Here is a 26,854-nt window from a genome sequence, read left to right on the forward strand (position 1 = left end):
CGCCTCGCATGACGTCACCGGCTACGTAAGCACCGTGATGTCATCCCAGGGAATTACCCTTTACCCGGTATTGCACCACCGTGGCGCAATCGTCACGTATAGGATACGATGCACGAAACAGACGTATGATTTCTACACAGTTTCCTATTGAAAAAATTATCTTTCTCCGCCTACCAGCAGGTATGTCAAGTGCCTCGCGGTTCACGAATCGATCGCCCCATGCACGACCAACGCCCGTCATTGAACTTGGGATATCCTATTCAAGGTGAAAGCCGGCTCTCTCTGTCTCTTATTACAACAATTATTGGTAATCCAACATGTGATTATAATCATGACATCTCAAGCTCTACTCATTCCAGACTTTCCCCCATCAAAACTCTCTGACTTTTCCATACCGTTTTGTACATACTTTTCATTTAACTCACATGACCTGCACGGCTCTCTGACCCGCAAAAGTATGTATATTGAAACCCGTAGACGACTCCTTTCAATCAACTTCATTCATCCGCAGTACAGATGGTGATAACATGAAACACTATACAGTCAAGGATGATTCTTTATTATTACTATCATTTATTCTATTCCATTTCAATGTAGATAGGTTCAATTAGTGTATAAACAGCAGATTTTGATACAAAGGTAAAAATAATGTAAGATATGTTCTCAAATTACGTTGTCACAACAAAATAATTAACTGGTCATTGTTAATATTAAAGTGAAGTTCTCGTTTTTTCTTTTCCTTCGCTTAACTTATTGGATTGTAACACATGTCTATGGATGGCATTCAGAAAATATGAACACAATGAAGTTCAAACTGTCATTTATGCCCGCATTTATGTTGACGGCGTTTTCTTGGATTATTCGACAAGCTGATGTTTGTGCCTTTAGTTGTAGGTTCCATCTTCACCCTCCGTTTCTTCTCCACCATCATCATTATCGTCATCGTCACCTTGATACTGGAATAAACCATCGAATTGTGAACCATGCCTGGCTAACACTCTCTGTACGGCTTTCCGGAATTCCATGCCATTCTCTAATCTTTCCGTGAGATCGGACACGATTTCACGATTGATGTCAGCGTCTTCGAGGTACACGTTCTGCTGCAAGAACTGAGAGTACAGATCGAAAAAGATGCGTTTGACTGCCCACATTAGTTTCACGTGAGCCTTTGCTTTAGCGTCTTCTTCTTCCATTCCTTCTGAGATGTATTTCTGATATTTTTCGTCTCTCAAGTCCTTGGTGGCCGTCATGGCTTGCTCTAACCATCCTCGATAAGCGAGGTTGTCTTCAGTTTCTTCCATGTTTGCTGTCATTGACGATTCGTGTCCATCGCTTTCTGATACGCTCGTTTCGGAATCACCGTTGGATTCTTCAACTCTTTGCATTTGAGAGGATGGGTCGGATTCTTCATCTTCACTCGTTTCTTCTCCAGTATCATGCTCAATTTGTTCATGCCTCTGCATGTTATATTTCCTACTAAAAGTTTTATCGCATCGTGAACAAGCGTAACGGTTGGACATATCCAATATATTCATGCTGACTCGATGATTATTTGTTGGGAAATGAAGAAAATTAACGTTCAAACTTGTAATTATACGTAATCATGAAACGCGCGCGAAGGTACTTTGATTCTTACGGATGTTTACGCATTCTTACGGATTCTTACTCATTCTTACGGATTCTTACGGATGTTTACTCATTCTTACTCATTCTTACTCATTCTTACGGATTTTTTACGGATTCTTACGGATGTTTACGGATTCTTACGGATGTTTACGGATTCTTACGGATGTTTACGGATTCTTACGGATTCTTACTCATTCTTACGGATTCTTACTCATTCTTACGGATTCTTACGGATTTTTTACGGATTCTTACGGATGTTTACGGATTCTTACGGATGTTTACGGATTCTTACGGATGTTTACGGATGTTTACGGATTCTTACGGATTCTTACGGATGTTTACGGATTCTTAGGGATGTTTACGGATCCTTACGGATCCACGTTGGAATGACCCATGCAGCATGGGTCATTCTAGCGTGGATGAACATATTTTCCTTGAGATTATTTGGAATGACCCATGCTGCATGGGTCATTCTAGCGTGGATGAACATATTTTCCTTGAGATTATATGAAAGCATTGATTAATCCGTAAGAATCCGTAAGAATCCGTAAACATCCGTAAGAATCCGTAAACATCCGTAAACATCCGTAAGAATCCGTAAACATCCGTAAGAATCCGTAAAAAATCCGTAAGAGTCCGTAAGAATGAGTAAGAATCCGTAAGAATCCGTAAAAAATCCGTAAGAATCCGTAAGAATGAGTAAGAATCCGTAAGAATGAGTAAGAATCCGTAAGAATGAGTAAGAATCCGTAAGAATCCGTAAAAAATCCGTAAGAATCCGTAAGAATGAGTAAGAATCCGTAAGAATGAGTAAGAATCCGTAAGAATCCGTAAACATCCGTAAGAATCCGTAAACATCCGTAAGAATCCGTAAACATCCGTAAGAATCCGTAAAAAATCCGTAAGAATGAGTAAGAATGAGTAAGAATGAGTAAACATCCGTAAGAATCCGTAAGAATGAGTAAGAATCCGTAAGAATGCGTAAACATCCGTAAGAATCAAAGTACCTTCGCGCGCGTTTCATGATTACGTATAATTACAAGTTTGAACGTTAATTTTCTTCATTTCCCAACAAATAATCATCGAGTCAGCATGAATATATTGGATATGTCCAACCGTTACGCTTGTTCACGATGCGATAAAACTTTTAGTAGGAAATATAACATGCAGAGGCATGAACAAATTGAGCATGATACTGGAGAAGAAACGAGTGAAGATGAAGAATCCGACCCATCCTCTCAAATGCAAAGAGTTGAAGAATCCAACGGTGATTCCGAAACGAGCGTATCAGAAAGCGATGGACACGAATCGTCAATGACAGCAAACATGGAAGAAACTGAAGACAACCTCGCTTATCGAGGATGGTTAGAGCAAGCCATGACGGCCACCAAGGACTTGAGAGACGAAAAATATCAGAAATACATCTCAGAAGGAATGGAAGAAGAAGACGCTAAAGCAAAGGCTCACGTGAAACTAATGTGGGCAGTCAAACGCATCTTTTTCGATCTGTACTCTCAGTTCTTGCAGCAGAACGTGTACCTCGAAGACGCTGACATCAATCGTGAAATCGTGTCCGATCTCACGGAAAGATTAGAGAATGGCATGGAATTCCGGAAAGCCGTACAGAGAGTGTTAGCCAGGCATGGTTCACAATTCGATGGTTTATTCCAGTATCAAGGTGACGATGACGATAATGATGATGGTGGAGAAGAAACGGAGGGTGAAGATGGAACCTACAACTAAAGGCACAAACATCAGCTTGTCGAATAATCCAAGAAAACGCCGTCAACATAAATGCGGGCATAAATGACAGTTTGAACTTCATTGTGTTCATATTTTCTGAATGCCATCCATAGACATGTGTTACAATCCAATAAGTTAAGCGAAGGAAAAGAAAAAACGAGAACTTCACTTTAATATTAACAATGACCAGTTAATTATTTTGTTGTGACAACGTAATTTGAGAACATATCTTACATTATTTTTACCTTTGTATCAAAATCTGCTGTTTATACACTAATTGAACCTATCTACATTGAAATGGAATAGAATAAATGATAGTAATAATAAAGAATCATCCTTGACTGTATAGTGTTTCATGTTATCACCATCTGTACTGCGGATGAATGAAGTTGATTGAAAGGAGTCGTCTACGGGTTTCAATATACATACTTTTGCGGGTCAGAGAGCCGTGCAGGTCATGTGAGTTAAAGGAAAAGTATGTACAAAACGGTATGGAAAAGTCAGAGAGTTTTGATGGGGGAAAGTCTGGAATGAGTAGAGCTTGAGATGTCATGATTATAATCACATGTTGGATTACCAATAATTGTTGTAATAAGAGACAGAGAGAGCCGGCTTTCACCTTGAATAGGATATCCCAAGTTCAATGACGGGCGTTGGTCGTGCATGGGGCGATCGATTCGTGAACCGCGAGGCACTTGACATACCTGCTGGTAGGCGGAGAAAGATAATTTTTTCAATAGGAAACTGTGTAGAAATCATACGTCTGTTTCGTGCATCGTATCCTATACGTGACGATTGCGCCACGGTGGTGCAATACCGGGTAAAGGGTAATTCCCTGGGATGACATCACGGTGCTTACGTAGCCGGTGACGTCATGCGAGGCGGTTGACATATCCGCTGGAAGGCGGAGAAAGATCCTTTTTTCGATAGGAAACTGCATGTATAAATGTTTTTTGTGCATCGTATCATATGCCCGTGCAACGTCGCTGCATCGTGTTATGAGGTCGACCAAAGGTCACCCATACGCGGTGATGACGCCACGGTGGTGCAATACCGGGTAAAGGGTAATTCCCTGGGATATGACATCACGGCCGTGGTTGCGTAACTGTGTCGTAATACCGATTCATGGTGACGTTGTGGCTGGCCATTATCCAATTAAGATGGCGTCCCCACGCGGAGTCATTATCCAATTAAAATCGCGTCCCGCGCTTCATTATCCAATTAAGATGGCGTCCCCACGCGGAGTCATTATCCAATTAAGATGGCGTCCCCACGCGGAGTCATTATCCAATTAAAATCGCGTCCCGCGCTTCATTATCCAATTAAGATGGCGTCCCCACGCGGAGTCATTATCCAATTAAAATCGCGTCCCGCGTTTCATTATCCAATTAAGATGGCGTCCCCACGCGGAGTCATTATCCAATTAAAATCGCGTCCCGCGCTTCATTATCCAATTAAAATCGCTTCCCGCGCTCCATTATCCAATTTCCTGTTTACCGCGTACCCAAAGGTCAAAGGTCATGATTGACCGGAAGGTGGGGTCACGGGGTCAACAGTGACCGGAAGTTGGGGTCAAAGGTCATGCGGTCAAAGGTCAAAGGTCAATTAGGTATGAGGTCTCTCCCATAACTACTACACAGGAAAGCCATACATGTACGTATGTCTACCAGAATACAAATACATTGTAAGGATTATGATAATTATTCTTCATAATAAAGAATACAGGTATACATAGATAAACAGTTATATACACTCTTTAATATCGATGGTAAACATCTCACCGCCACCATGGTCAATACTAGTCAAATATTATATACATGTACATGAATGGAGAATCATTTGATTTCTCATGAAATATCTAAATAAAATTATGTCTAAAATACAAGAACTAGAAATTCCCTCAAATAGGATGAACATGATAAAGATGATGCTTGATAATTGGAAAGCCGAAAATAAAAATTGAGATCTACTAATTTTTTTATTTTTTTATTCGTGCTATTTTCTGAAATACAATAAGTTTTTTGTGTGTTTTACATTCGAGTAATTCCATATAATTGCAATTTCAAGTTGATCTACTTCGAAAATTTTTAAGAGTGTTAATCAGACCATTTCCACGAAGGTAATATTTATTTATTTACACATTATAATAATGTCTAGATATAATCATATCATAGAATCACGATATTCCAATTTATTAATACAAGTATATACGCGCATAAACAGTATAGCATAATGTACACACTTTTGATATCAATGATAAAGACCTCACACACCCCATGGGCATTACTAGTCAAATATTATATATAGTCATGTATAAGGATAGAGAATCATTTGGTTTGTCATAAAATATTTAACAACATTGTGTCTGATATGCAGGTATGAGAATTTCCAAACACAGAATAAACATGATAAACATGATAAAGATGATGGTTGATACATCCAAAGTTGAAAATAAAAAGATACAAGCAGCGATATGCATTTTTATTGGTGAGAAACCAGAAAGAAATTATCCAACAACTGTTTCTTGTAGTTCTATATAATAGCAGCTTACTTTAACAGAAAATGGCAACTCAGTGGAAATCCCCCCCCCCCGCCACCTTCTGCGATATTGTGATATCATATATCAATGTTAATATCATCCATTATTTTTGTTTGAATATATAGAGTCTATCCGGAGTGCAGAAGGCGATCTCTCCTGATCGGTACTGCTGGAGGTAATACCAAACTCTTTCAGGCTTCTCAATCTTGAAGTCATTTACTAGGTTTCGGATATGTCTTAGTTCATTTGTATACTCGTCAATGCTCACCAAACCTTCACCATGCTTCACCTTGGCCATCAGGATTGTATTCCCTTGAGATACAGCAGCGTAAAGGAGACTACCCGGTTTCTTTAATTCATGTTGTACAGCACCCTGTTTGTTTATTAATCTGATAGTATCAATTGATGAAGTGATCAGAGAACCATCGTAACTAGTGATTTGATGTGGTGAATACCCGTTGCATGGTATCTCCCTGATTGCTTGCCCTCCTGCTGTTGAAAATACCTGGATCTTCATGACTTTCCAGTAGGTCACGTAGATCTGATCATCACCATCAACAGTGAGAATCCCATCTTCATCTTTACTCAGAGTCTTAAACATTACATTCATCTTTGTGTACTCTGGTGTGTACAGTATGATGCTGTTTGAAAAATCAATCACAACACATCGACCATTAGAGAGGAACCCTAATCCACGAACGTTAACATCCTTAAGAACTGTCTGCTGAAGCTTACCATCAGAAGAGAAGATGGAGATGCCACCTGTATAATATCCTACTGCCATCCTACCGTCTGGTGTACTAACCATGGCATTCATGCTATTCTTAGCTGGCAGAGCAACGTGCTTTACATCAGCAATATTATAAGTAGGCAAAACGACATACTTTTCAGCTAGGTCTACATTAAAAATACTACCAAGGCCAACTACAATATTATGCTGAAGAGCGATTTGAGCTATACAAAAACTAACTATCATTATTATCATTGCGAGAATAATCTTACTAAGGCCTAGCTCATCTTTTCCAACTACATTAGCAACCTTACCAAGGCCTAGCTCATTATTTCTAATGTTTCTATTAAATGCACCTTTTCCCTCATCTTCTTTCGGGTGTTTCCTGCATTTGCGGTATCTACGTACAAACACCTTGCCTGATGATGGGATCTCACTCATGGCAATGACTTCATGATCGATAAAGCCTTCCCACTGAGAGTGCTTATTAAGACAAGAGGTGCAGAGATACTTGCCACAGTCTCGGCAGTAGACAACGGCATGGGGCTTGTTATCAGATTTGCAATTTGTGCAAATCTGATGATGACCCTTCATATCCTCTAGTAGACATTTCAAAGAAAGATTTACATGTAGTTTGCTGACATCTTGGTTTGGGACCTGCGTTACAGCTCTGCAGACAGGGCATCGGATTTGGGAGTTACCGTGACACTCTAAGAGGTTGTCCAGGCAAGTCTTGCAGAAAGCATGAGAACAAGACAGGATCTTGGGATCGGTGAAGGTAGAAAGACACACTGGACACTCTGTACTCTGGGAGGTGACAGTCTTTATTGCTTCAGCCATGGCTGGGTTTGTAGAAGACTGAAAAATAATTATTACAAAACACAATGAAGAGTAATGTACATGTATGGACCATAGAATTTGTTGACTTACATCACTGAGTAGTAAAATGATCACCGGGGGACAAATTAAAACTAGAAAAGATTTCCGTAGATTCGATTCATTTCCCTATTGGCCTGTTGCAGAAAAGTTGCGACCTTACCCAACTCAAAATATTAATCACAGCTTGACTGTTGATCAATAGATTGCGCGTATTGGGTATTTGCGATTAATATTATTATTATGAATTATTATTATTATTATTATTATTATTATTATTATTATTGTAGGGAAATGAGGGGAAAGGGGGAAGGTGAACGGGGGACTGGGAAAAGGAGAGGTAAGAAAAGAGGGGCTGGGGGAATGGCAAAAGGAGCTCAGGGAGATGGGAAGAAAGTGTGAAAGTGAAAGAATGGGAAAGAAAGGAGATGAGATTTAGTAAGGGGGAGAGAAATAGGAATATTACTGCTTCCAAAAAAGTACATGCTACCAAATAATGTTCCCAGGCATATTCAAATTAATGATTAATCGTTTTTTTTTTTCAATCCACTTCCGGGTAAAAAAAAAATAACCCCTTAAAACGGCGTCAATACATAATTTAACGGTTTTGATCCTGTCCCATTAGCAAAAAAAAAACATGCATTGTAGATGGATATCGGCTAGCCATCGGTGGGCCATCGGATGATGCCATCCGATAACTATCGGATGGTGCCATCCAATGGTGGTGGTGCCGTGGCCGAGTGGTCTAAGGCGCCTGGCTATACATGGAAAGTCCGGGGTAGGGCCCGCGGAACCGTGGGGGGGGGGGGGGTTCAGCCCCCCACTTTTTTCCAAAACCGTGTACAAAAACGTAAAAGCGACCATATGATTGTGATTTTCAGCATTGTCAGCCCCCCCCCCCCCCCACACACACACTTTGAAGACCGTTCCGCGACCCCGGGCGCGGCACTTAATTGTGCCCGTGAACAAGGCATTTAATCTACAATGGTGTTTTATCCTGCTATCCTGGTAACTAGGTGGCCATCCGACGGCTAATCGGAAGATGCCATCCAATAGTTATCGGATGGCAATTTCACATGTAAATAATTCAATTCCATTGGCAAGCCATCCACTGGCACAATGACCGGGTGTATACAAATTAACATGTAAGGGTAAACTTTATATAACTACCAAAAGATAAAAAAAACCTAATTCAAATTCAAACTGTGCACTTCGGAGCTGCCAATGTCAGTGAATGAAATTACACGAGACTCCCATATAGGGTCGAAATGCGTGTATAACTTTGGAATGCATGCAATCTCAAAGAACATATTGGGTCGAGAAAGGGCGAAAATGCATGAGTCTCTCGCTCATTCCATTATAGTTATCAGCCCTGAACGATCTATATAATATAACGTTCAAAGAACGATAATGATTACCGTGGAGCTCCATGATGATACAGTCAGCCCCCAAGCTGAACGCAAAATGTAATGCCTGTATAACGCCGGGGTATAACGCTGGAATTACCCATATCTGTAATATTTTGTGTAGAGCTTAGAATGGCGTCATATTTTCACTCATCCTGTTTTTAAAGAGGGAATATTAATTTCATTGCCCGTTTTTCTTTTACTGGATGCAATGCACCATCGAAATCGCATATGATGCCACACATACACCCCAAATACCAATACATAAGTCCATGCAACACACATAAGTAACCTGTAACCTGTAAGTTGCAACTTCAACACTCCACTGGTATGACTACAGCTACACAAAGCTCAAGGCATGGGACTACAATGAATGATTTGTTTCTATAATGGTTATCAGCAGGGCATCGACTAGCCGATGTCCTGTTGATAACTGAAAAAGAAGCTAGCAATAAGACATCCGGTAGCTGATGATTGCTGATAGCTACCAAACAAATGCTATCCGATAACCATCGGATGACTATACGGTGGCTATCGGATAGCATTATTTTTTATATGAGGTCTGATCATACAGAGTGATATTATAATTTTCTCACCCGTAATTTTTTGCCTTTGGTATTAAGGAAACAATCCAGTGATATTGAAGATAATCCTATAGACAGGTCAATCAATCAGTGTGATTTCAAATCCAACACGTTTATAAAACCTGGTGGGTGTTTCATAAAGCTGTTCGTAATTTAAGAGCGACTTTAAGAAGGTGAACCTTTCTTACGCGCTAAAGCATTGCCAATGAATATAATGGTGAACCGTTATTTACCACAAGAAAGGATACCAGTCGATCTTAAAGTCGCTCTTAACTTACGAGCAGCTTTATGAAACACCCACCCGGTATCAAACATGTCAATCAGGTTCATAATGACACGTCTATGTGTCAAACAGATATAGAAAATATATATTGAAAATGTATGTGCAGTTAAAACTAACTTACCTCTTTCTCCTCACGTCCGTAAAATGCAATTATATACGGGGTGTAGTCTAGCTCTATTGATATAGTTGGCTTCGTCAAGCCATAATATTTAGCGTACGTGTTCTGAATTGCGTGTATATTTACAGTTGCTTACGAGTTCGAGTTCAATATCAGACTATTTTTAGTGATTGGGAATTCCCAACGATCTTTGACGTGGTTTATTCACGTATACTCCAATCCAGCGGAACGATGGTTTGGTGGTAATTTTTTTTACCTGACTGCTAAAGAGCAAGGCTGATTGTAAATAAGACACCAGAGAACCGAAGGTTTAAGGTCCTCTCCGAGGGAATCCCAATTAAAGCACCGATTGGTAAAATGATCCCCTTCGAAACCTTCAAAGAAAACATCTACTCCCCAAATAATGAGAATTAATCAAAAGAATGAAATATATAGATAAATAAATGAATAAATTAAGGAATGATAATAATAATAATAGTTGTAATTATATTGCAAATAGCACTTGTTCGACATTGGATAATAGGATAACAATGAGTAATGATAAAGACAAAGAATATAAATTTATAATGGTTGGACTTTGGATAATAGATGATTATTTTTTCTTAATATTTTTCCCTCTCGTGTAAATCTAAATCTAAATTCAGGATGTGTACAACTCACAGGCCCTGAATTTTCATTCTAGCAACAAAAAAGGACCGATTATCATTAATGTTTGACAATGAGACACTAATGACCATTGTAATAATTAGCCATATCCAGGTGAGGGTTCTTTCTTAAAGGAGAAGTCCACCACAAGAAAAAGTTGATTATATTTCATAAAATAGTTAATTGCACATCCCGGTCGGTATGCAAATGAGGGAACTGATGACATCACTCACTATTTCTTTTGTATTTTATTAAAAGAAATATAAAATATTCAGATTTTCTCCTCATTGTTCTGTGAAAAAAGTTTTATTCCTCCCTGAACATGTGGAATGATTATTGTTTACCATTTTATGGTTCAGTCAAGTTGGTCCTTATTGCCAAATCTGTAAAATTGAAATATTGTATTATTCAAACAATAAAAAACAAAAGAAATAGTGAGTGACGGACATCATCGATTCTCTCATTTGCATGTGACTAAATTGTGCATTTAACTATTTTGTGAAAAATAAGAGAAAATTTAAAATGTCATAATTTTCTTATTACATCCGATTTTGATGAAATGTTCAGCATTATACTTGTCTGATTTTTCTGTATTGATTCAAATAAACATCTTTCTGAGGTGGACTTGACCTTTAATGACTTTCGTTCAGATTCCTCTCCTTTGCTCTTTTTTACCTTCTCTCTTGTCTTTGTTCTTTTTCTTGTTCCTGTTGATCCCCACTCACAAGCCTCTTTTCTGTTTTCTGTTTTTTATTTTCACACATTTCTCTATCAATTACCTATTATTATGACTCATTTTTCGTTCTTTCTTTCTATCTTTTTTTTTCATCTGCTTTTTCTTCTTCTACTTCCTGTACTTTATTTTCCTTTTTCCCCTTTCCCCTTCTTTTTATTTTGCTTATTATGCTTATTCTGATATTCTCACCACCTCTTTTTTTTTTTTGTTCACCTCAATAAGTACGGGCTGACTTTCGTTCAGATTCGTTCTCTTTCCTTTCCTCTTGTTTACCTTTTCTGTTTTTTGTTCCTTTTCTCGTTACTGTTCCTCCCCACCCACAAGCCTCTTTTTTTTCACACCTTTCTCTATCAATTACTTATTCTTATGACTCGTTTTTCGTTATTTCTTTCTTTCTTAATCTTTTTTCCTCTTTCTTCTTCTTCTTCTTCTTTTACTTCTTCTTTCTCTTCTTTCTTTATTTTCATTTCCCCCATTCTTTATTCTGCTTTTCATGCTTATCCTGATATCCCCACCTCCTCTTTCTTTTAGTTTTGCCACCTCAATAATACGTGCTTTTAATAAGAAAGGGAAATATAAAATATATATACCCATGTATATTTATGTGTGTGTGTGGGTGCGGGGATGGTGGGCACTAGCGTACCTACGGGGGGGGGCAGGGGGGGCACTCTGCCCCCCCTGACGAGTCACAACCCATGCAAAAACGTATCCTTGCCCCCCCCCCACGAACTTTAAGACCTTCAATGCCCCCCTGACGAGCTTGAAGACCTTTTTTTTTTTTTTTTTTTTTTTTTGCTTGTCAATTTTTTTCTGGTACGAAATCCTTTATTTGTGATCGAAGACCTTTTTTTTTTTTTTTTTTTTTTTTTTTTGCTTGTCAATTTTTATCTGGTTACGAAATCCTTTATTTGTGTTCGAAGATTTTTTTGGCGGACGGTTTTGCCCCCCCTGTGGAAAATCCTAGGTACGCCACTGCTGGGGTGAGTGCGATAGTGTGTGAGTGTGGATGTATGCGTGTGAGGGTGTGTGGGGGCGCATACATTCGTAATTCTAAAGCTTCGTTATTCCGAAGGTTCGGATATTCCGAAGCTTCGTAATTCCGAAGGCTCGTTAGTCCGAAAACGAAATGAGGTTCGTAATTCCGAAGGTTCGTTAGTCCGAAAACGAAGTGAGGTTCGTAATTCCGAAGGTTCGTTCATCCGAAAACGAAATGAGGTCCGTAATTCCGAAGGTTCGTTAGTCCGAAAACGAAATGATTAGCGAACCTTATTTCGTTTTCGGACTAACGAACCTTCGGAACAACGAACCTTATTTCGTTTTCGGATTAACGAACCTTCGGAACCGCATACATTCGTAATTCCGAAGCTTCGTTATTCCGAAGGTTCGGTTATTCCGAAGGTTCGTTATTCCGAAGTTCGTATTTCCGAAGGTTCGTTAGTCCGAAAACGAAATGAGGTTCGTAATTCCGAAGATTCGTTAGTCCGAAAACGAAGTAAGGTTCGTAATTCCGAAGGTTCGTTAATTCGAAAAAGAAATGAGGTTCGTAATTCCGAAGGTTCGTTAGTCCGAAAACTAAATGATTAACTAACCTTATTTCGTTTTCGGATAAACAAACCTTCGGAACAACGAACCTTATTTATTTTTCGGATTAACGAACCTTCGGAACATCGAACCTTATTTCGTTTTCGGATTATCGAACCTTCGGAATAACGAACCTTCGGAATAACGCCACAAATGTTCGGATTAACGAACCCTTAAATTACGTTTTCGGATTAACGAACATCGAGGTATAGGCAATTTGCGTGTTTCGGAATTACGAACCTTCGGAATTACGAAGTGTAACCCTTCGGAACAACGAACCTTATTTCGTTTTCGGATTAACGAACCTTCGGAACATCAAACCTTATTCCGTTTTCGGATTATCGAAACTTCGGAATAACGCCACAAATGTTCGGATTAACGAACCCTTTTACGTTTTTTGAGTAACGAACATCGAGGTACAGGCAATTTGCAAGTCAATACTATACTGTCATACCGATTATTTTTTTTAGAAACACTACATGGATTAATACAGTAGGCTAGATAAGACGAATTCATCTTGTCCTCATCAGACGTACTGTATTTATTTCATTAAAAATATCAGGAAAAAAAATCAGTACCATAGTAATAATAGCAAAAAGCATCAAATATAAATCGTCAGTATACAGAAGCTTTTGACATTCTGATATTGTTACTTTAATCTTGTTACTCTTTTCCAGATTTTGAAATTTAATTTCCTTTATTCAATTTCCACTAAAAACGTGTGCAATATAGTGTTTGGTTTCGTGCATCTTGATATAAGCTATAAAACGTAAAATAAATTTCTACTTACAAAAATGACATAGTCAAAAATATCATACAAACATGTTTCAATTGATCAACTTGACGATTAAATTTCTTGAAAAGGAAATAATTAATTGATCTTTTAATGAACTGATTCTACGTGTAAACTCGACATCGTATTGTAGAGCTAGTGTGTGAACTGGTTTCTTAAACAGTTAAATGTTATTATTTATACATTGTACATCACTATTCTTGATCATATTTGTATGGAGATCGAAATCACATTCAGGAGATTCGTATTTCATTATTCTTTATCATAAATATTTGTATGAAGATCAAAATCACATTCAGAAGACCCATATTTCATTATTATTTATCATATTTGTACAAAGATAAAAAAATAACATTGTTGAAATTTGTACATCATTATCATAGTCTGATGATAAAGGACATGATTGATTTATCTTTTTATGAACTGATTCTACGTGTTAACTCGACATCGTATTGTAAAGGTATAGTGTCAACTCGGTTATTGCAGAGTTAAATGTTATTATTTACACCTTTGTACGTCATTGTTCTTGATCATATTCATGCAAAGATCCAAATCACATTCAGGAGATCTGTATATATCATTATTCTTCATCATATTTGTGCAGAGATAAACGATTCAATTCATAATAGTCATATCTTTCTGCTCAATGGGAAAACCAATTAATGACACTTTTTCTTCCATCTGGATATTTGTGTTATACTTCATGACTCTAAATGAAAGACAATTTCTGCGAAAATGATTTTACCTGTAGACAATACAACAAATAAATGATAGACAGATTCATTTTTTATTATTTTATGTTTTGTTATCACTCTAATAGCAAGTCATATCTGACGTGATCTTCTTTCGAATTGAATCCTCTTTAAAAGGCAAAATCCGATGAAGTTATTTGAAATTATACTCTATTACATAATAGTTTTCCATACAGATTAATTGAGTTATATATTATTAATGCAGATGCCAATGTATCTTGTTAAAAATGTAATACAGTTTGCTCAGAATTTTTTTTTAAACTAAGAAATTAGAATGAAATTATAATCCAAATTAACATCAATTGACTATGCTTTTCCTATACATTTTTCGTTCCCTTGTCTGATATACACATTCGAGTTATTCCATATATTTGCATTTAACAAATTGACCTACTTCGAAAAATATCGAAGAGTGTAGATCCGACCATTTTCGTATCAGATGAAGATAATATATATATTCACACATTATAATCATGTCTAGATTCACAGCATAGAATCACGATATATTACAATCTATACATATAGAAATAAAAGTATACGTACATAAACAGTATACACACTCTTTAATAAAGCAATTGTAAAAATCTAACTGCCACCATGGTCATTACTAGTCAAATATAATATACATGTATATAAATAGAGATTTATTTGATTTTTCATGATAATCGAATGACATTATGTCTAAAATACAAGAACTAAAAATTCCCTCACATAGGATAAATATGATAAAGATGATGTTTGATAATTTGAAAGCTCAAAATAAAAAAATGACATCCATTGACTATGCTTTTTTCTGTCTATTTTATTATAACATTTTCTGAAATACAATAATTTTTTTAATAGTGTTTCATATTCGAGTTATTCCATATAATTGCTTTTTCATTTTGAACTACTTCAAAAAATATAGAGGAGTGTAGATCAGACAATGCACTTCCGTATCAGATGAAGGAAATATATATATATATCTACATATCATAATCATGTCTAGATAGAATAATAGCATGTAATAACATATATTCCACTTTGTGCATAAAAATACGCGCACAAACAGTTAAACACACTCTTTAATATCAATGATAAAAACCTCACTGCCACCATAGTCATTACTAGTCAAATATCATGTACATGTATAGGAACAGAGGATCATTCGATTTTCCATGAAATGTCTAATATAACATCACGTCTAAAATACAAGAACTATAAATTCCCTCACATGGGATAAACATGATGAAGATGATGCTTGATAATAGCAAAACTCAAATAAAAATTGAGGTCCATTGACGCTGTTTTTTTTCTGCATTTTCGCGCTATTTCCTGAAATGCCGGCAATATTTTCATTGTGTGTTTCACATTCAAGTTATTCCATATAATTGCATTTTGAAACTGACCTACTTCGAAAAATATCGAGGAGTTTAGATCCGACCATTTCCGTATCAGATGAAGATAATATATGCATATATATTTACTCATTATAATCATGTCTAGATTCATAACGTATACAATGTAGGGGCGAATTGAGCACCTAGAAAGGTGGATACGTGTGCTATACAAATCCTATATTATTTATAACATAAAATCACGATATATTCCAATCTATGCATAAAAATACAAGCACAGAAACAGTTTACACACTCTTTAATAAAGCAATGGTAAAAATGCAACTGCCTCCATAGTCATTACTATCTACATATCATAATCCCTCAATTCCTCAGGTAATATTTGTATATTTACACATTTAATCATTTAATCATGCCTAGATAGAATAATAGCATAGGATAACGATACATGTATACTTATAAGAATACAAGTATACGCGCACAAACAGTATAGCATAATATACACTCTTTTAATAAGAATGGTTGATATATCACTACCACTATGATCATTACTATAGTCAAATATTATACACATTTATATGGATCGAGAATCATTTGATTTCTCATTAAATATCTAATAACATTATGTCTGATATTCAAGTAGGAGAATTTTCCCCACACAGGATACACATAAAAAAAACATGATGCTTGATACATGCAAAGTTGAAAATAAAAAAAAATGTAAGCAGCTAAATGTTATTTAAGGGTAAGAAAACGAGAAACAACTGTTTCTATATCATAGCAGGTTACTCTGGCAGAAAACTCAATGAGTATCACCCCCCCCCCCCATCTTCTGTGATATTGCGATATCATGCATCAATGTTGATGTCATCCAATACTTTCAGTAGAATATATAGAGTCTATCCGGGGTGCAGAAAGCGATCTCTCCTGATCGGTACTGCTGGAGGTAATACCAATCTCTCTCAGGCTTCTCAATCTTGAGATCATTAACAAGGTTTCGGATATGCCTTAGCTCATATGTATACTCGTCAATGCTCACCAAACCTTCATCATGCTTCACCTTGGCTATCAGGATTGTACCCCCTTGAGATACAGCAGCGTGAAGGAGACTACCAGGTTTCTTTAATTCATGTTGTACAGAACCCTGTTTGTCTATCAATCTGATAGTGTCATGTGATTTAGTGATCAGAGAACCATGGTAACTAGTGATTTGATGTGGCACATACCCGTTGCATGGTATCTCCCTGACTGCTTGCCCACCTGCTGTTGAAAATACCAAGATCTTCATGGCTTTCCTGTAGCTCACATAGATCTGATCATCAGCATCAACATTGAGATTAGGAATCCCAGCTTCATCTACACTCAGAGTCTTAAAAATAACATTCACTTTTGTGTACTCTGGTGTGTATAATCTGATGATGTGATCCATCACAACACATCGACCATCAGAGAGGAACCTTACCCCAAAAATGTGAACATCCTTCAGAACTGTTTGCTGAAACTGACCATTAGAGGAGATGATGGAGATGCCACCTGTACTATATCCTACAGCCATCCTACCGTCTTGTGTACCAACCATGGCATTCATGTGATTCTTAACTGGCAAAGAAACGTTCTTTACATCAGCAATATTATAAGTAGGCAAAACGACGTTCTTTTCATTTGTGACTAGGTTAACAATCATACCAAGACCAACTAAACAAAAACTAACTATCATTTTTTTCACTACATGAATAATCTTACCAAGACTTAGCTCATCTTTTCCAACTACATTAACAATCTTGCCAAGGCCTAGCTCATTCTTTCCAATGTTTCTCTTAAATACACTTCTCCCCTTCTTGCTTGATTTTCTCGGCTGCTCATAGTCAGGATCATCTTTATCTAACACCTCTCGTAAATCTTCACACAGAGTGTCGTGTACAGCGAGAGTATCCATATCTAACGGTATCTTCGTTCTTTTCGTTACCATGTCAGTAATGATCGTCAACTGATTGATGTGCTTCTGGGCCGTGGTCTTCATACTTTTCAGTTCTGTCTCTACTCCTTCAGTCGTTTCCTTGACTTCTCTTAGTAGGCTTTCTCTCTTCTCTGACAACTGCCGGACTGCATCATCATATGCTTCGTTGATGTCACTTGTGCACTGTTTTTCAGTATTGTCAACACTCTTCATCTCTTCATCCATGAAATCAATGTACTTCTGAAAACATGATCGTTTCTTGTTCACCTTTGATTTAAGTTCTTTGATACCCTTCATGCGTTTGTCCTCATAAGCTGCTCCCTCGATGACCTTGTGTCCTTCTCCCTCATGTTCCATAACAACACACCTTGAGCATGTGAATCTCCTGCAGCTGGAACAGAAGCAACCCTCATCTTCTTTCGGATGTTTCCTACATTTGCGGTATCTACGTACAGACACCTTGCCTGGTGAGATCTCACTCATGGCAATGACGTCATGGCCGATGAAGCCTTCCCACTGAGAGTGCTTATTAAGACAAGATGTGCAGAGATACCTGCCACAGTCTTGGCAGTAGACATCAGCATGGGGCGTGTCATTGGATTGACAATTTGTGCAAATCTGAGGTTGGCCCTTGATGTCATCTATCAGACTTTTCAAAGCAATATTTACCTGTAGTTTGCCGACATCTTGGTTTGGGACCTGCGTGACAGCTCTGCAGACAGGGCATCGGATCTGGGAGTTACCGTGACACTCTAATAGGTTGTCCAGGCAAGTCTTGCAGAAAGTGTGAGAACAAGACAGGATCTTGGGATCGGTGAATGTAGAAAGGCACACTGGACACTCTGTACTTTGGGAGATGACAGTCTTTAATGCTTCAGCCATGATTAGATTTTTATGAGACTAAAAAAAATTACGAAACACAATGAAAAATAATTACAAAACACAATTAAAAATAGTATACATGTATGGACCATAGAATCTGTCATTTGACTTACATCACTGAGTAATAAAAGGATCGCCTGGGGTTTTGGAATAGGGGAAGGAGGGGGAGGACCAAGGGGAAATTGGGAATGATAAAAGGAGGGGGAGAGGAGAAAGGGGAATAGGAAAAGGAGCTTGGGATGATGGGAATTAATTGCGAAGGTGAAAGGAAAGGAATGAAAAGAGAAGAGAAGTAGGAATAATATTGCTTTTTAAAAAGTATGTATTTTTATTGGTTTATTTCCAATTAGTCTAATGCCATTTCGTCTAATTCCCAAACTCATTTACTTTCATTTGGTCTAGCATAAGTTAGTCCACTATCCATATTGTCTAATTGCAATTCCTTTCAATCACCAGTTTATCTAATAACCAGTTGGTCAAATAGCAAGTAGGGCCACCATTTCTTAGTGTTAATTGGACAAAATAAATAAAAATGAAATGGATATTAGACCAACTGGTTGTGTGACGAAATGGTAATAGACGAACTTGTGATTAAACGAGGTGATGATTGGACCAATTGGTTGTTAGACGAAAAATTGATTGACGGAATGGCATTAGACTAAATTAAGGTAGACCGTGTGATGAGTGAAAGAATTGGCATTAGACGAATCGGCAATTTACCTTTTCATTTTCCCCATTACTTCCGGGTTGAAAAATAAGTCTGATCACCCCTAAACACCGATTTTTATGGAATTTATTTGTTTCGATCCTGTCTGTTCATAGATAGGAACGTTACAATTTTCTCACTGGTAATAATTGCGTTATTATTAAAGAAAAATGACAATCCAATAATATTGAAGATACAACCATTAAACAAGCCATATCAATCAGAGTGTGATGTCAAATTCGACACGTTTCTTATACATATGGCATTTGAATGTGTAAAATAGATACAGAATATATTTTGAAAATACATGAATTGTTCAATATACTTACATCAATCTGCTTATGTCCATTAAAAACGATATGTTTCTCAGTTTGATCGAAGTAATAATATTATACGGGGTCTAATAGCAGCAGTATTAGATATTTTGGCTACATCAATTCATAATAGTGGTGTGTACCGAATCGTGTGCAAATTTACAGTTGTTTACGAATTCTAGTTCAATATCAAACTATTTTTAGTGATTGGGAATTCCCAGTAACCTTTGACATGTTTCAATTGTGCATTCATGTACTTCAATTCAGCGTAACGGTTGTTTGATGGTGTGGTTTTTGTTAACCTGATTGAAAATAATCGGAAAGTTTGCAGTATATCATTTACTTGTTTAGAGAGAAAAAAAGAAAAGAACGAAAAAAAGATAGAGAAAGAAGAAAGTAAAGAAATAACGAAAGAAATAGTAGGAAGGAAAGTAGGAAATAATGAAATAAGTGGTAGGACTGAAAAGGGAACATAAGAAGAAAGGAAGGAAGGAAGAAAGGAAATTTTAAAAAATACAGAAAGAAAAAAAATAGAAGGAAAGAATGCATGAAAGGAAGGAAGGAAGAAAGAATAAAAGAACAAGGAAGGAATGAATAAAATGAATAGATCGATAAAGAAAGAAAGAAATAAAGGAAGAACGAACGAACGAAAGAAAGAAAGAAATGAATAAAGAAAGGATGATAGAAATAAAGAAAGAAAGAAAGAATGAAAAAAAGAAAAACAAAGAAAGAAAAATAAAAGAAAGAAAGAAAAAAAGAAAAAAAGAAAGAAAGAAAGAAAAAAGAATGAATCAAATAGAAAAGAATGAAAGAAAGGAACAAAGGAAGAAATAAAGAAATAAAGAAAAAAAGAAAGAAAGAAAGACAGAAAGGAACAAAGAAAGGAAGGAATAATAAAGTGAAGATGCAAAGAAAATGAAAAAAACTGGAACAATTAGAAGATGAAAGAAGAAGAAACAAAGTCGACATTGATAAAGAAAAGAGGGTGGGAAAAGAAGAATGAAATAAGAAAAAAAAACGGGAAGAGAAAGGAACAAAAGATCAAAGTAAGAAAAACATAATAGTAAAAAAAGGGAAAGTGAGAGATAAAAGGAGACAAGAGGAAAACAATGGGCAAAAAGGAGGAGGAAATATAAGAAAGGAGAAAAATAGAAGAAGAAAAGAGAAATGAAAAAGCAGAAATTCATCTTATTTGGCTGGAGGCAACAAAGCTGAAAATCCTGATTTGACATTTTGTCTTTTCAAGATGGAATTAACAGGGACGGATCCCAGGAATTTGTTAATCGGGGGGGGGGGGGGGAGGGCGTAACAGGCACCATAGGTATGTCCTGCCGGGGGGGTCTAGCTGGGGCCCTCCCCAAGAAAATTTTGTTAAAATTAAACCCCTTATCGTACGCGATTTCAGCGTTTCTGAGGTCAATCTCTCTTTGTGAAAAAATATCGATTTCATAAGTAAAGGGCGTTATGATGACCTAAAGTTGACGCCAGGGGCTTGATGACTGTAATAGAAAAGACAGATTGTAGTACGCATTATACAGTGCGTCCCAGAATAAACGAAAACGAGATTTAGCGATGATTTATCATAACTTAATCATAAATACAATATACAAATGACCTATCAATGTAAAGCTTAGAATCTCCTCTTTCATCTGATATTACTTAGATTATTTTTCATTCACGCATGAGTGAGCAAAAACAATTTGAATAAAGGATACCAAAAACTCATTTGGCGGGGGGTATCTGAATTTCAAAAAGAAAATCACATGCCTAAAAAGTTCAATATCTGCTTTTTCATTTGATACCTTAATCACAAAAAATGGTCCAGAAGTATAAAAGTTATGTTCCCTCGAAACAAAGCTTGTATTTCCATAATTTCATTAAATAAACTTGTTTTCACCGGTTTCCCACAGAAGCTTTCGCTCGGTTAACAAAAGACTTAGTGCGTGGCTGATCTTCAACAAAACGGAGTGTCGAGTGAGTTTGAACGCTAGCCTGTAAAACCTCTTCATTCTATGAAATTATTGAAATTCAAGCCTTATTTCAAACAACCAGAACTTTCTTAATTCTTAACCATTTTCTGTAATTGAGGTATCAAATTAAAGAGCAGATATTGAATTTAAAAAAAATGTGGTTTTTGTTTTGAAACTCAGATACAGCCCGCCAAATGACTTTTCGTTATCCCCTCTTCAAATTGTTTTTGCTCACTCATGCGTGAATGAAAAATGATGTAAGTAATTCCAGATGAAAGAGGAGATTCTAAGCTTTACAATGGTAGGTCATTTGTCTATTGTATTTGTGATTATGTTATGATAAATTATTGATAAATCTCGGTTTCGTTTTTTGTGGGACGCACTGTACAATGTAAATATGGTAGAGTAGGCGTGACTAACCAAGTCTTCTTCTTTACATTCATGCATGCTGTCAATCAATGAAATATTCAAATGTAATAAATCCAATGTAGTCATGTCATATATAATGTCACTAATTCTATAAAAAAAACACGTTTTTAGTGATGAGCAAGTTGTGTTTTTTGTCCGGTAGCGTGGTTTGCGTTCATATGAACAAATGGAAAGCGGTGCCATTGCAAGTAGGCCTGTGGGGTCGGGCCGGACGTTACGAGGTCGTAAATTAAACATGGGTATGATACCTCATTCCTTCTGTTTTAAACATTTCTCTCTACTTAAAAAGGACACCTTTTTTCTGTAGGTTGCCCCCAAATAGGGGGCCGGGGCCGACTGGGCCCCTTCCCCTTGGATCCGCCCCTGATCAACTGATGACTACATCATTCTTCAAAGTTCTTAAAGGGGTGATACTCCAGGATTAAAATACGACGATTGGAACAAAATAATAAGGGAAGTTTAAACAAAGAACATACTGGAAATCTCATCAAAAGCGCACGAGGAAATACAACGTTATGACATTTTAAATGTTGCAGTATTTCGGTGAAACAGTTTTTTCTTTATACATGTCGTCTTGTGCATTGATCAAGCCGATGATATCATCTTTCCGCTTTTGTGTATTTTTTTTCAATGTATGAAATCTTTATTTTTTTAATCCAAGAATGTTAAGAATGGGATTGATTTCTGATTTAGGCTTATTTTGTAAGATAGTCAGGGTAGAAGTAGTAAGGATAGTAAGTGGATAGAGATAGAGGAGTGACAAACAAAGAGAAAACAAAGAAAAGACTAAAGAGGGAAAGATGAATAGGAGGGAAGATGTAAAACAGAAAGGGATTAAGTATAAAAGGAGAAAATGAGTGAGAAAAAAGCAAGAAACAGGAACTTAAGAGAGAGAGAGAGAGAGAGAGATGATAAAAGAAGAAAAGAAGGTAAACAAAATGAAGAAAATCAAACTATATTTGTAAGGAGAAATGCCATTGGACATGTTGGATTGGAAAAAGACGAGATAGCATATGAGGCGTTCCTCCTCCCTGGCGCACCTGATTAGGGCATTCTTGCAATTAAATCGCAGACGCTTTATATAACACAGATAATCTTCTGACCGTAGCTCTTCATAACAAAACAGCCTTTGTCGAAAATCGGTGAATCAAATCAGCAGTGTCGTCCTAGACTCTGACTAGGCAAACGACACATTATTTATATTTCATCCTCCCTTCCTTTATTTCTTCCTTCCTTCCTTCCTTCTTTCTTTCTTTCTTTCTTTCTTTCTTTCTTTCTTTCTTTCGTGAGGTAGTTGTGTTTTTTTCGAGCTCCGTTTTTCTGGTTTTTCACTGATTTATATGACCATTTGGTCCTTGATTTTTGTACCATTACAATTGTGTTGGGTTATAGATTGATATAGTCTCGATCCTCCTTCGTCAGGTTTACCAATTTTAGTGTTTTTTAAACACATTTTCTGTTATTTTTTGTAAGGTTTCTAGACTGGTTCGTACATGGCCAGTCAAGCAAACCAACGTAGTGTACAGGGCCAGCGTACCACAAGTGCAGCTGGCCCTTTGTTAAACAATGTAGGACATTTTAAAAATGTCACCCGTCACAATGGTGTAAGCTTTCAAGCTATTGAAAATGTAACGATACAATCTTATATCAATGTCTTTACTACAACTATACCCCCTAATGACGTAATATCTGCCTCTCGCATCTCTAATGGTCGCATAGCTGTGTATCTAAAATCAAAAGAAGCTGTTATCAATGCTGTACAAAAAGGCCTTGAGTATGAGGGGGCCTTTCTTGAACTAACCCCCCTTGTACGGCCCACTACTCGAGTCATTTTATCTAATGTATACCCAGAACTACCGAATTCTGTCTTGACTGAAAATCTAGCACCTTTTTGCAAAGTTGTGTCCGACTGCAAACCAATACCTCTAGGATTTAAAGACAAACGTCTAAACCATATTATGAGTTTTAGAAGGCACGTTCAAGTGTTAGTGAAACCTAACACAACACTTCCAGATAACATTAATTTCGTGTTTTCAGGTATGAACTATCGTGTTTTTATTTCAACTGAGTCAGTCAGATGTTTTAACTGTGGTGAATTTGGTCATATTTCCCGCAATTGTAAGAAACCTCAAACAAGCACAAATACTAATCAGTCAAAGACAAACGCTGCCCCAGTTTCAAATGACACGAGAGTGCGCCAGCGCGGATCCTCCCCGCCCCTCACTACGGTTTCGGACCCCATGCCACCATCACCTCCCCCCTTGGCGGCAACTACAATGCCCCCACCTGTACCCACCTCCTCTGATTTCCCTAGTTTACCACCTCGTGATTGTGGGCCCCTTTCTACCTCAGCCACCCCCTCGCGCATCAGGAAGCCTCAATCCTCCCCACTGCACATACCTCTGACATCACCTGCTCAGCCGTCCAGCAATTCAACTACCACGCCCATAGTCGTGTCCTCCAAGTCCCCTCCCCCCAAATCTATTTCTGCGTGCCCTTCGCCTGTGTGGAAAACTCCCCCATCACCTGTCCGAACTTTCTCTGAAGTTGTTTCAAAACGTAAGCAACTAACACCCGAATCAAACGAAAACAATACTACTCTTACTACACTGAAGGCCCCCTCTCCTCTTCGGAAAGTGGCCAGGAAAGCTCCCTCCTCCCAAACCGAAACCGTAGACTCTCCAACCTTAACGCAAGTCCTTGACTCCCAAACCCCCAATATCCCTCCTACCCCATCCTCCACAGTTGGAGATTCATCTACCGACACTGACTCCATGACTTGGGAAGATGCCCAAACGGATGAAGATGTCCCGAAGGAAGATGCACTCCCATTGACTCAAGGCCCCCTCTCCCAAGGCCAAATTGTGAAATTTCTGTCAAACGTAAAAGGGCGGAAAAAGCCTGCCCAGATTGCACGGAAATATACATCAAATATTCCAGGGCTAGTTAAACAATTAAAGCCCCTGAAAAACAGCCCCCTAGTAAAACGTAACATGCAGCAGAGGATATACAAATTGATCAGCACTCTGGAGAGCTAATTCCTTTTTACCTTCTCTCCATTCATTACGTACGCTCAAGTTGCTATAGCCATAATGGCACTGTCAATGCTGACCCTCAACACCGGAGGATGCTCCTCCCAAACTCAAAATGCCTCCTTCCGAGTTTATGTTGAGCAAATTGCATGCAACCCGCTCGTTGTATTTTTACAGGAAACGTACCACCTTAAAGATAGCAATCCTTGCTGGAGCAACTGGTCGCATAAACCTTTTTGCTCACCCGGTATTACTCGAGGGTCAGGAGTGACAACTTTGGTTAATAATTCTCAAGTCGATATTTTATCTACTTGTATTGTTTTTTATGGCTATATATTGTATAACAAGCTCTCCCATAATAACTGTATTTATCATGTATACAACACACTCATTCCTCAATCTGATGAAATGGCAATTAAAGCTATTAATGCCCTTAATTGTCATATATCCACCTGTTGCGAAGATAATATTGTGATTGTGGGTGATTTTAATTGCACTGAAAATCCTGCGATTGATCGTTTGTGCACGCTCACAGAACGCAGACCTAAACTTGTTACGGCTTTGCAAAATGTTCTGAATAAATCTTCTCTTTGTGATGCATGGCGTTTTCTAAATCCAAATGAAAAGAAATTCACCTGGCAACGGCACAATCCAGCCAGTGCACAGGGCTTTTCAAAATCTAGATTAGATCGATTTTATGTACCATCGTGTCTAGTTTCTTCTATTCATAAGTGTGAAATTATACCTTGTTCCTTATCTGACCACTCTGCAGTTTCTCTAACCTTGAAATTTCCAATACGAGCTAAAGGAAAAAGTGCATATTGGATTTTTAATAACACTCTTTTGGAAGACGAAAGTTACATTGATATTATTCGTCTTTTTTGGTCAGATTGGCAAAAAAAAAAAAATGACTTCCCGAATCTTGCATCTTGGTGGGATTTCGGCAAGGTTCATATAAAATCAATTACTCAAATGTATAGCAAAAAAATAGTACAAAGGAAAAGGCAAGCTCTAATAGAAATTAACAAAGAGATTGATAAACTTCAGAGCGCAAAAGAATCTAGCCAACAAGATAAATATACTCTCGACGAGCATAGAAATGCATTAAACTCGTTACTGAAAAATGAAGCACGCGGAGCTCTTGTGAGGTCTCGCTTTAAATACACAAATGAAACAGACTCATGCTCCAATTTTTTCTTCAACTTAGAAAAAAAGAATTCCTTATCAAAAAGTATATCCCGCATTCGGCTCGCTTCGGGACGTATTTCGGAGAACCCTTCTGAGATAAAAAATCATGTTCGGGAATTTTATGAATCTCTTTACACTCGAAAGCCAACTGACAAGAGCGCCATCAATAGTTTACTTGTAAATATCAAGACGCTTGATCCGTCCTTATCAAAGGACCTTGAGAATCCAATATCTGTAGAAGAACTTGATAATGCTGTCAAGCAGCTAGGCAAAAATAAGTCTCCTGGTATCGATGGACTTACCTCTGAATTTTATCATGTCTTTTGGCCCATGCTCAAAGATGATTTTCTCGAAGTTCTTACCTCCTCTCTTGAATCTGGATTTTTACCATACTCTTTTAGGAGGGCGGTCATTACTTTACTCCCCAAAAAAGGAGACCTCGCTGATATTTCAAATTGGCGTCCCGTCTCCCTCCTCAACACAGACTATAAAATTTTTGCTAGGCTGCTTGCCAGTAGGCTAAAATCATGCATTGACCATGTTATTGGAAGAGACCAAAGTTATTGTATCCCCGGTCGTTCTATTTATGACAACATTAATCTCATTAGAGATATTTTGTTCTATGCA

General features: G+C 37.6%; 2 protein-coding genes across 2 annotated transcripts; both read right to left on the reverse strand.

Annotated features, from left to right (window-relative positions):
• Window positions 1-5,107: 5,107 nt before the first annotated feature.
• LOC129267555 (uncharacterized) lies at window positions 5,108-10,017 on the reverse strand. Its single transcript, XM_064104901.1, has 2 exons — window positions 9,909-10,017; window positions 5,108-7,496 (listed from the first exon to the last, which is right to left on the reverse strand). Exon 2 carries the CDS (start codon window positions 7,476-7,478, stop codon window positions 6,012-6,014), a length of 1,467 nt encoding a protein of 488 aa, XP_063960971.1. The 5' UTR covers window positions 7,479-7,496; window positions 9,909-10,017; the 3' UTR covers window positions 5,108-6,011.
• A 5,205-nt stretch (window positions 10,018-15,222) lies between these two features.
• LOC129267560 (tripartite motif-containing protein 2-like) lies at window positions 15,223-19,763 on the reverse strand. The gene is made up of 2 exons (XM_064104902.1): window positions 19,624-19,763; window positions 15,223-18,606 (listed from the first exon to the last, which is right to left on the reverse strand). Exon 2 carries the CDS (start codon window positions 18,586-18,588, stop codon window positions 16,630-16,632), a length of 1,959 nt encoding a protein of 652 aa, XP_063960972.1. The 5' UTR covers window positions 18,589-18,606; window positions 19,624-19,763; the 3' UTR covers window positions 15,223-16,629.
• Between the last annotated feature and the right edge of the window lie 7,091 nt (window positions 19,764-26,854).

This window comes from Lytechinus pictus, chromosome 9, assembly GCF_037042905.1.
Source record: "Lytechinus pictus isolate F3 Inbred chromosome 9, Lp3.0, whole genome shotgun sequence".
Lineage (NCBI taxonomy): Eukaryota > Metazoa > Echinodermata > Echinoidea > Temnopleuroida > Toxopneustidae > Lytechinus > Lytechinus pictus.

Bases quoted from the DNA above. Each gene is read 5' to 3' on its own strand.
- LOC129267560 (XM_064104902.1), bottom strand. From the start codon at position 18,588: ATGGCTGAAGCATTAAAGACTGTCATCTCCCAAAGTACAGAGTGTCCA.
- LOC129267555 (XM_064104901.1), bottom strand. From the start codon at position 7,478: ATGGCTGAAGCAATAAAGACTGTCACCTCCCAGAGTACAGAGTGTCCA.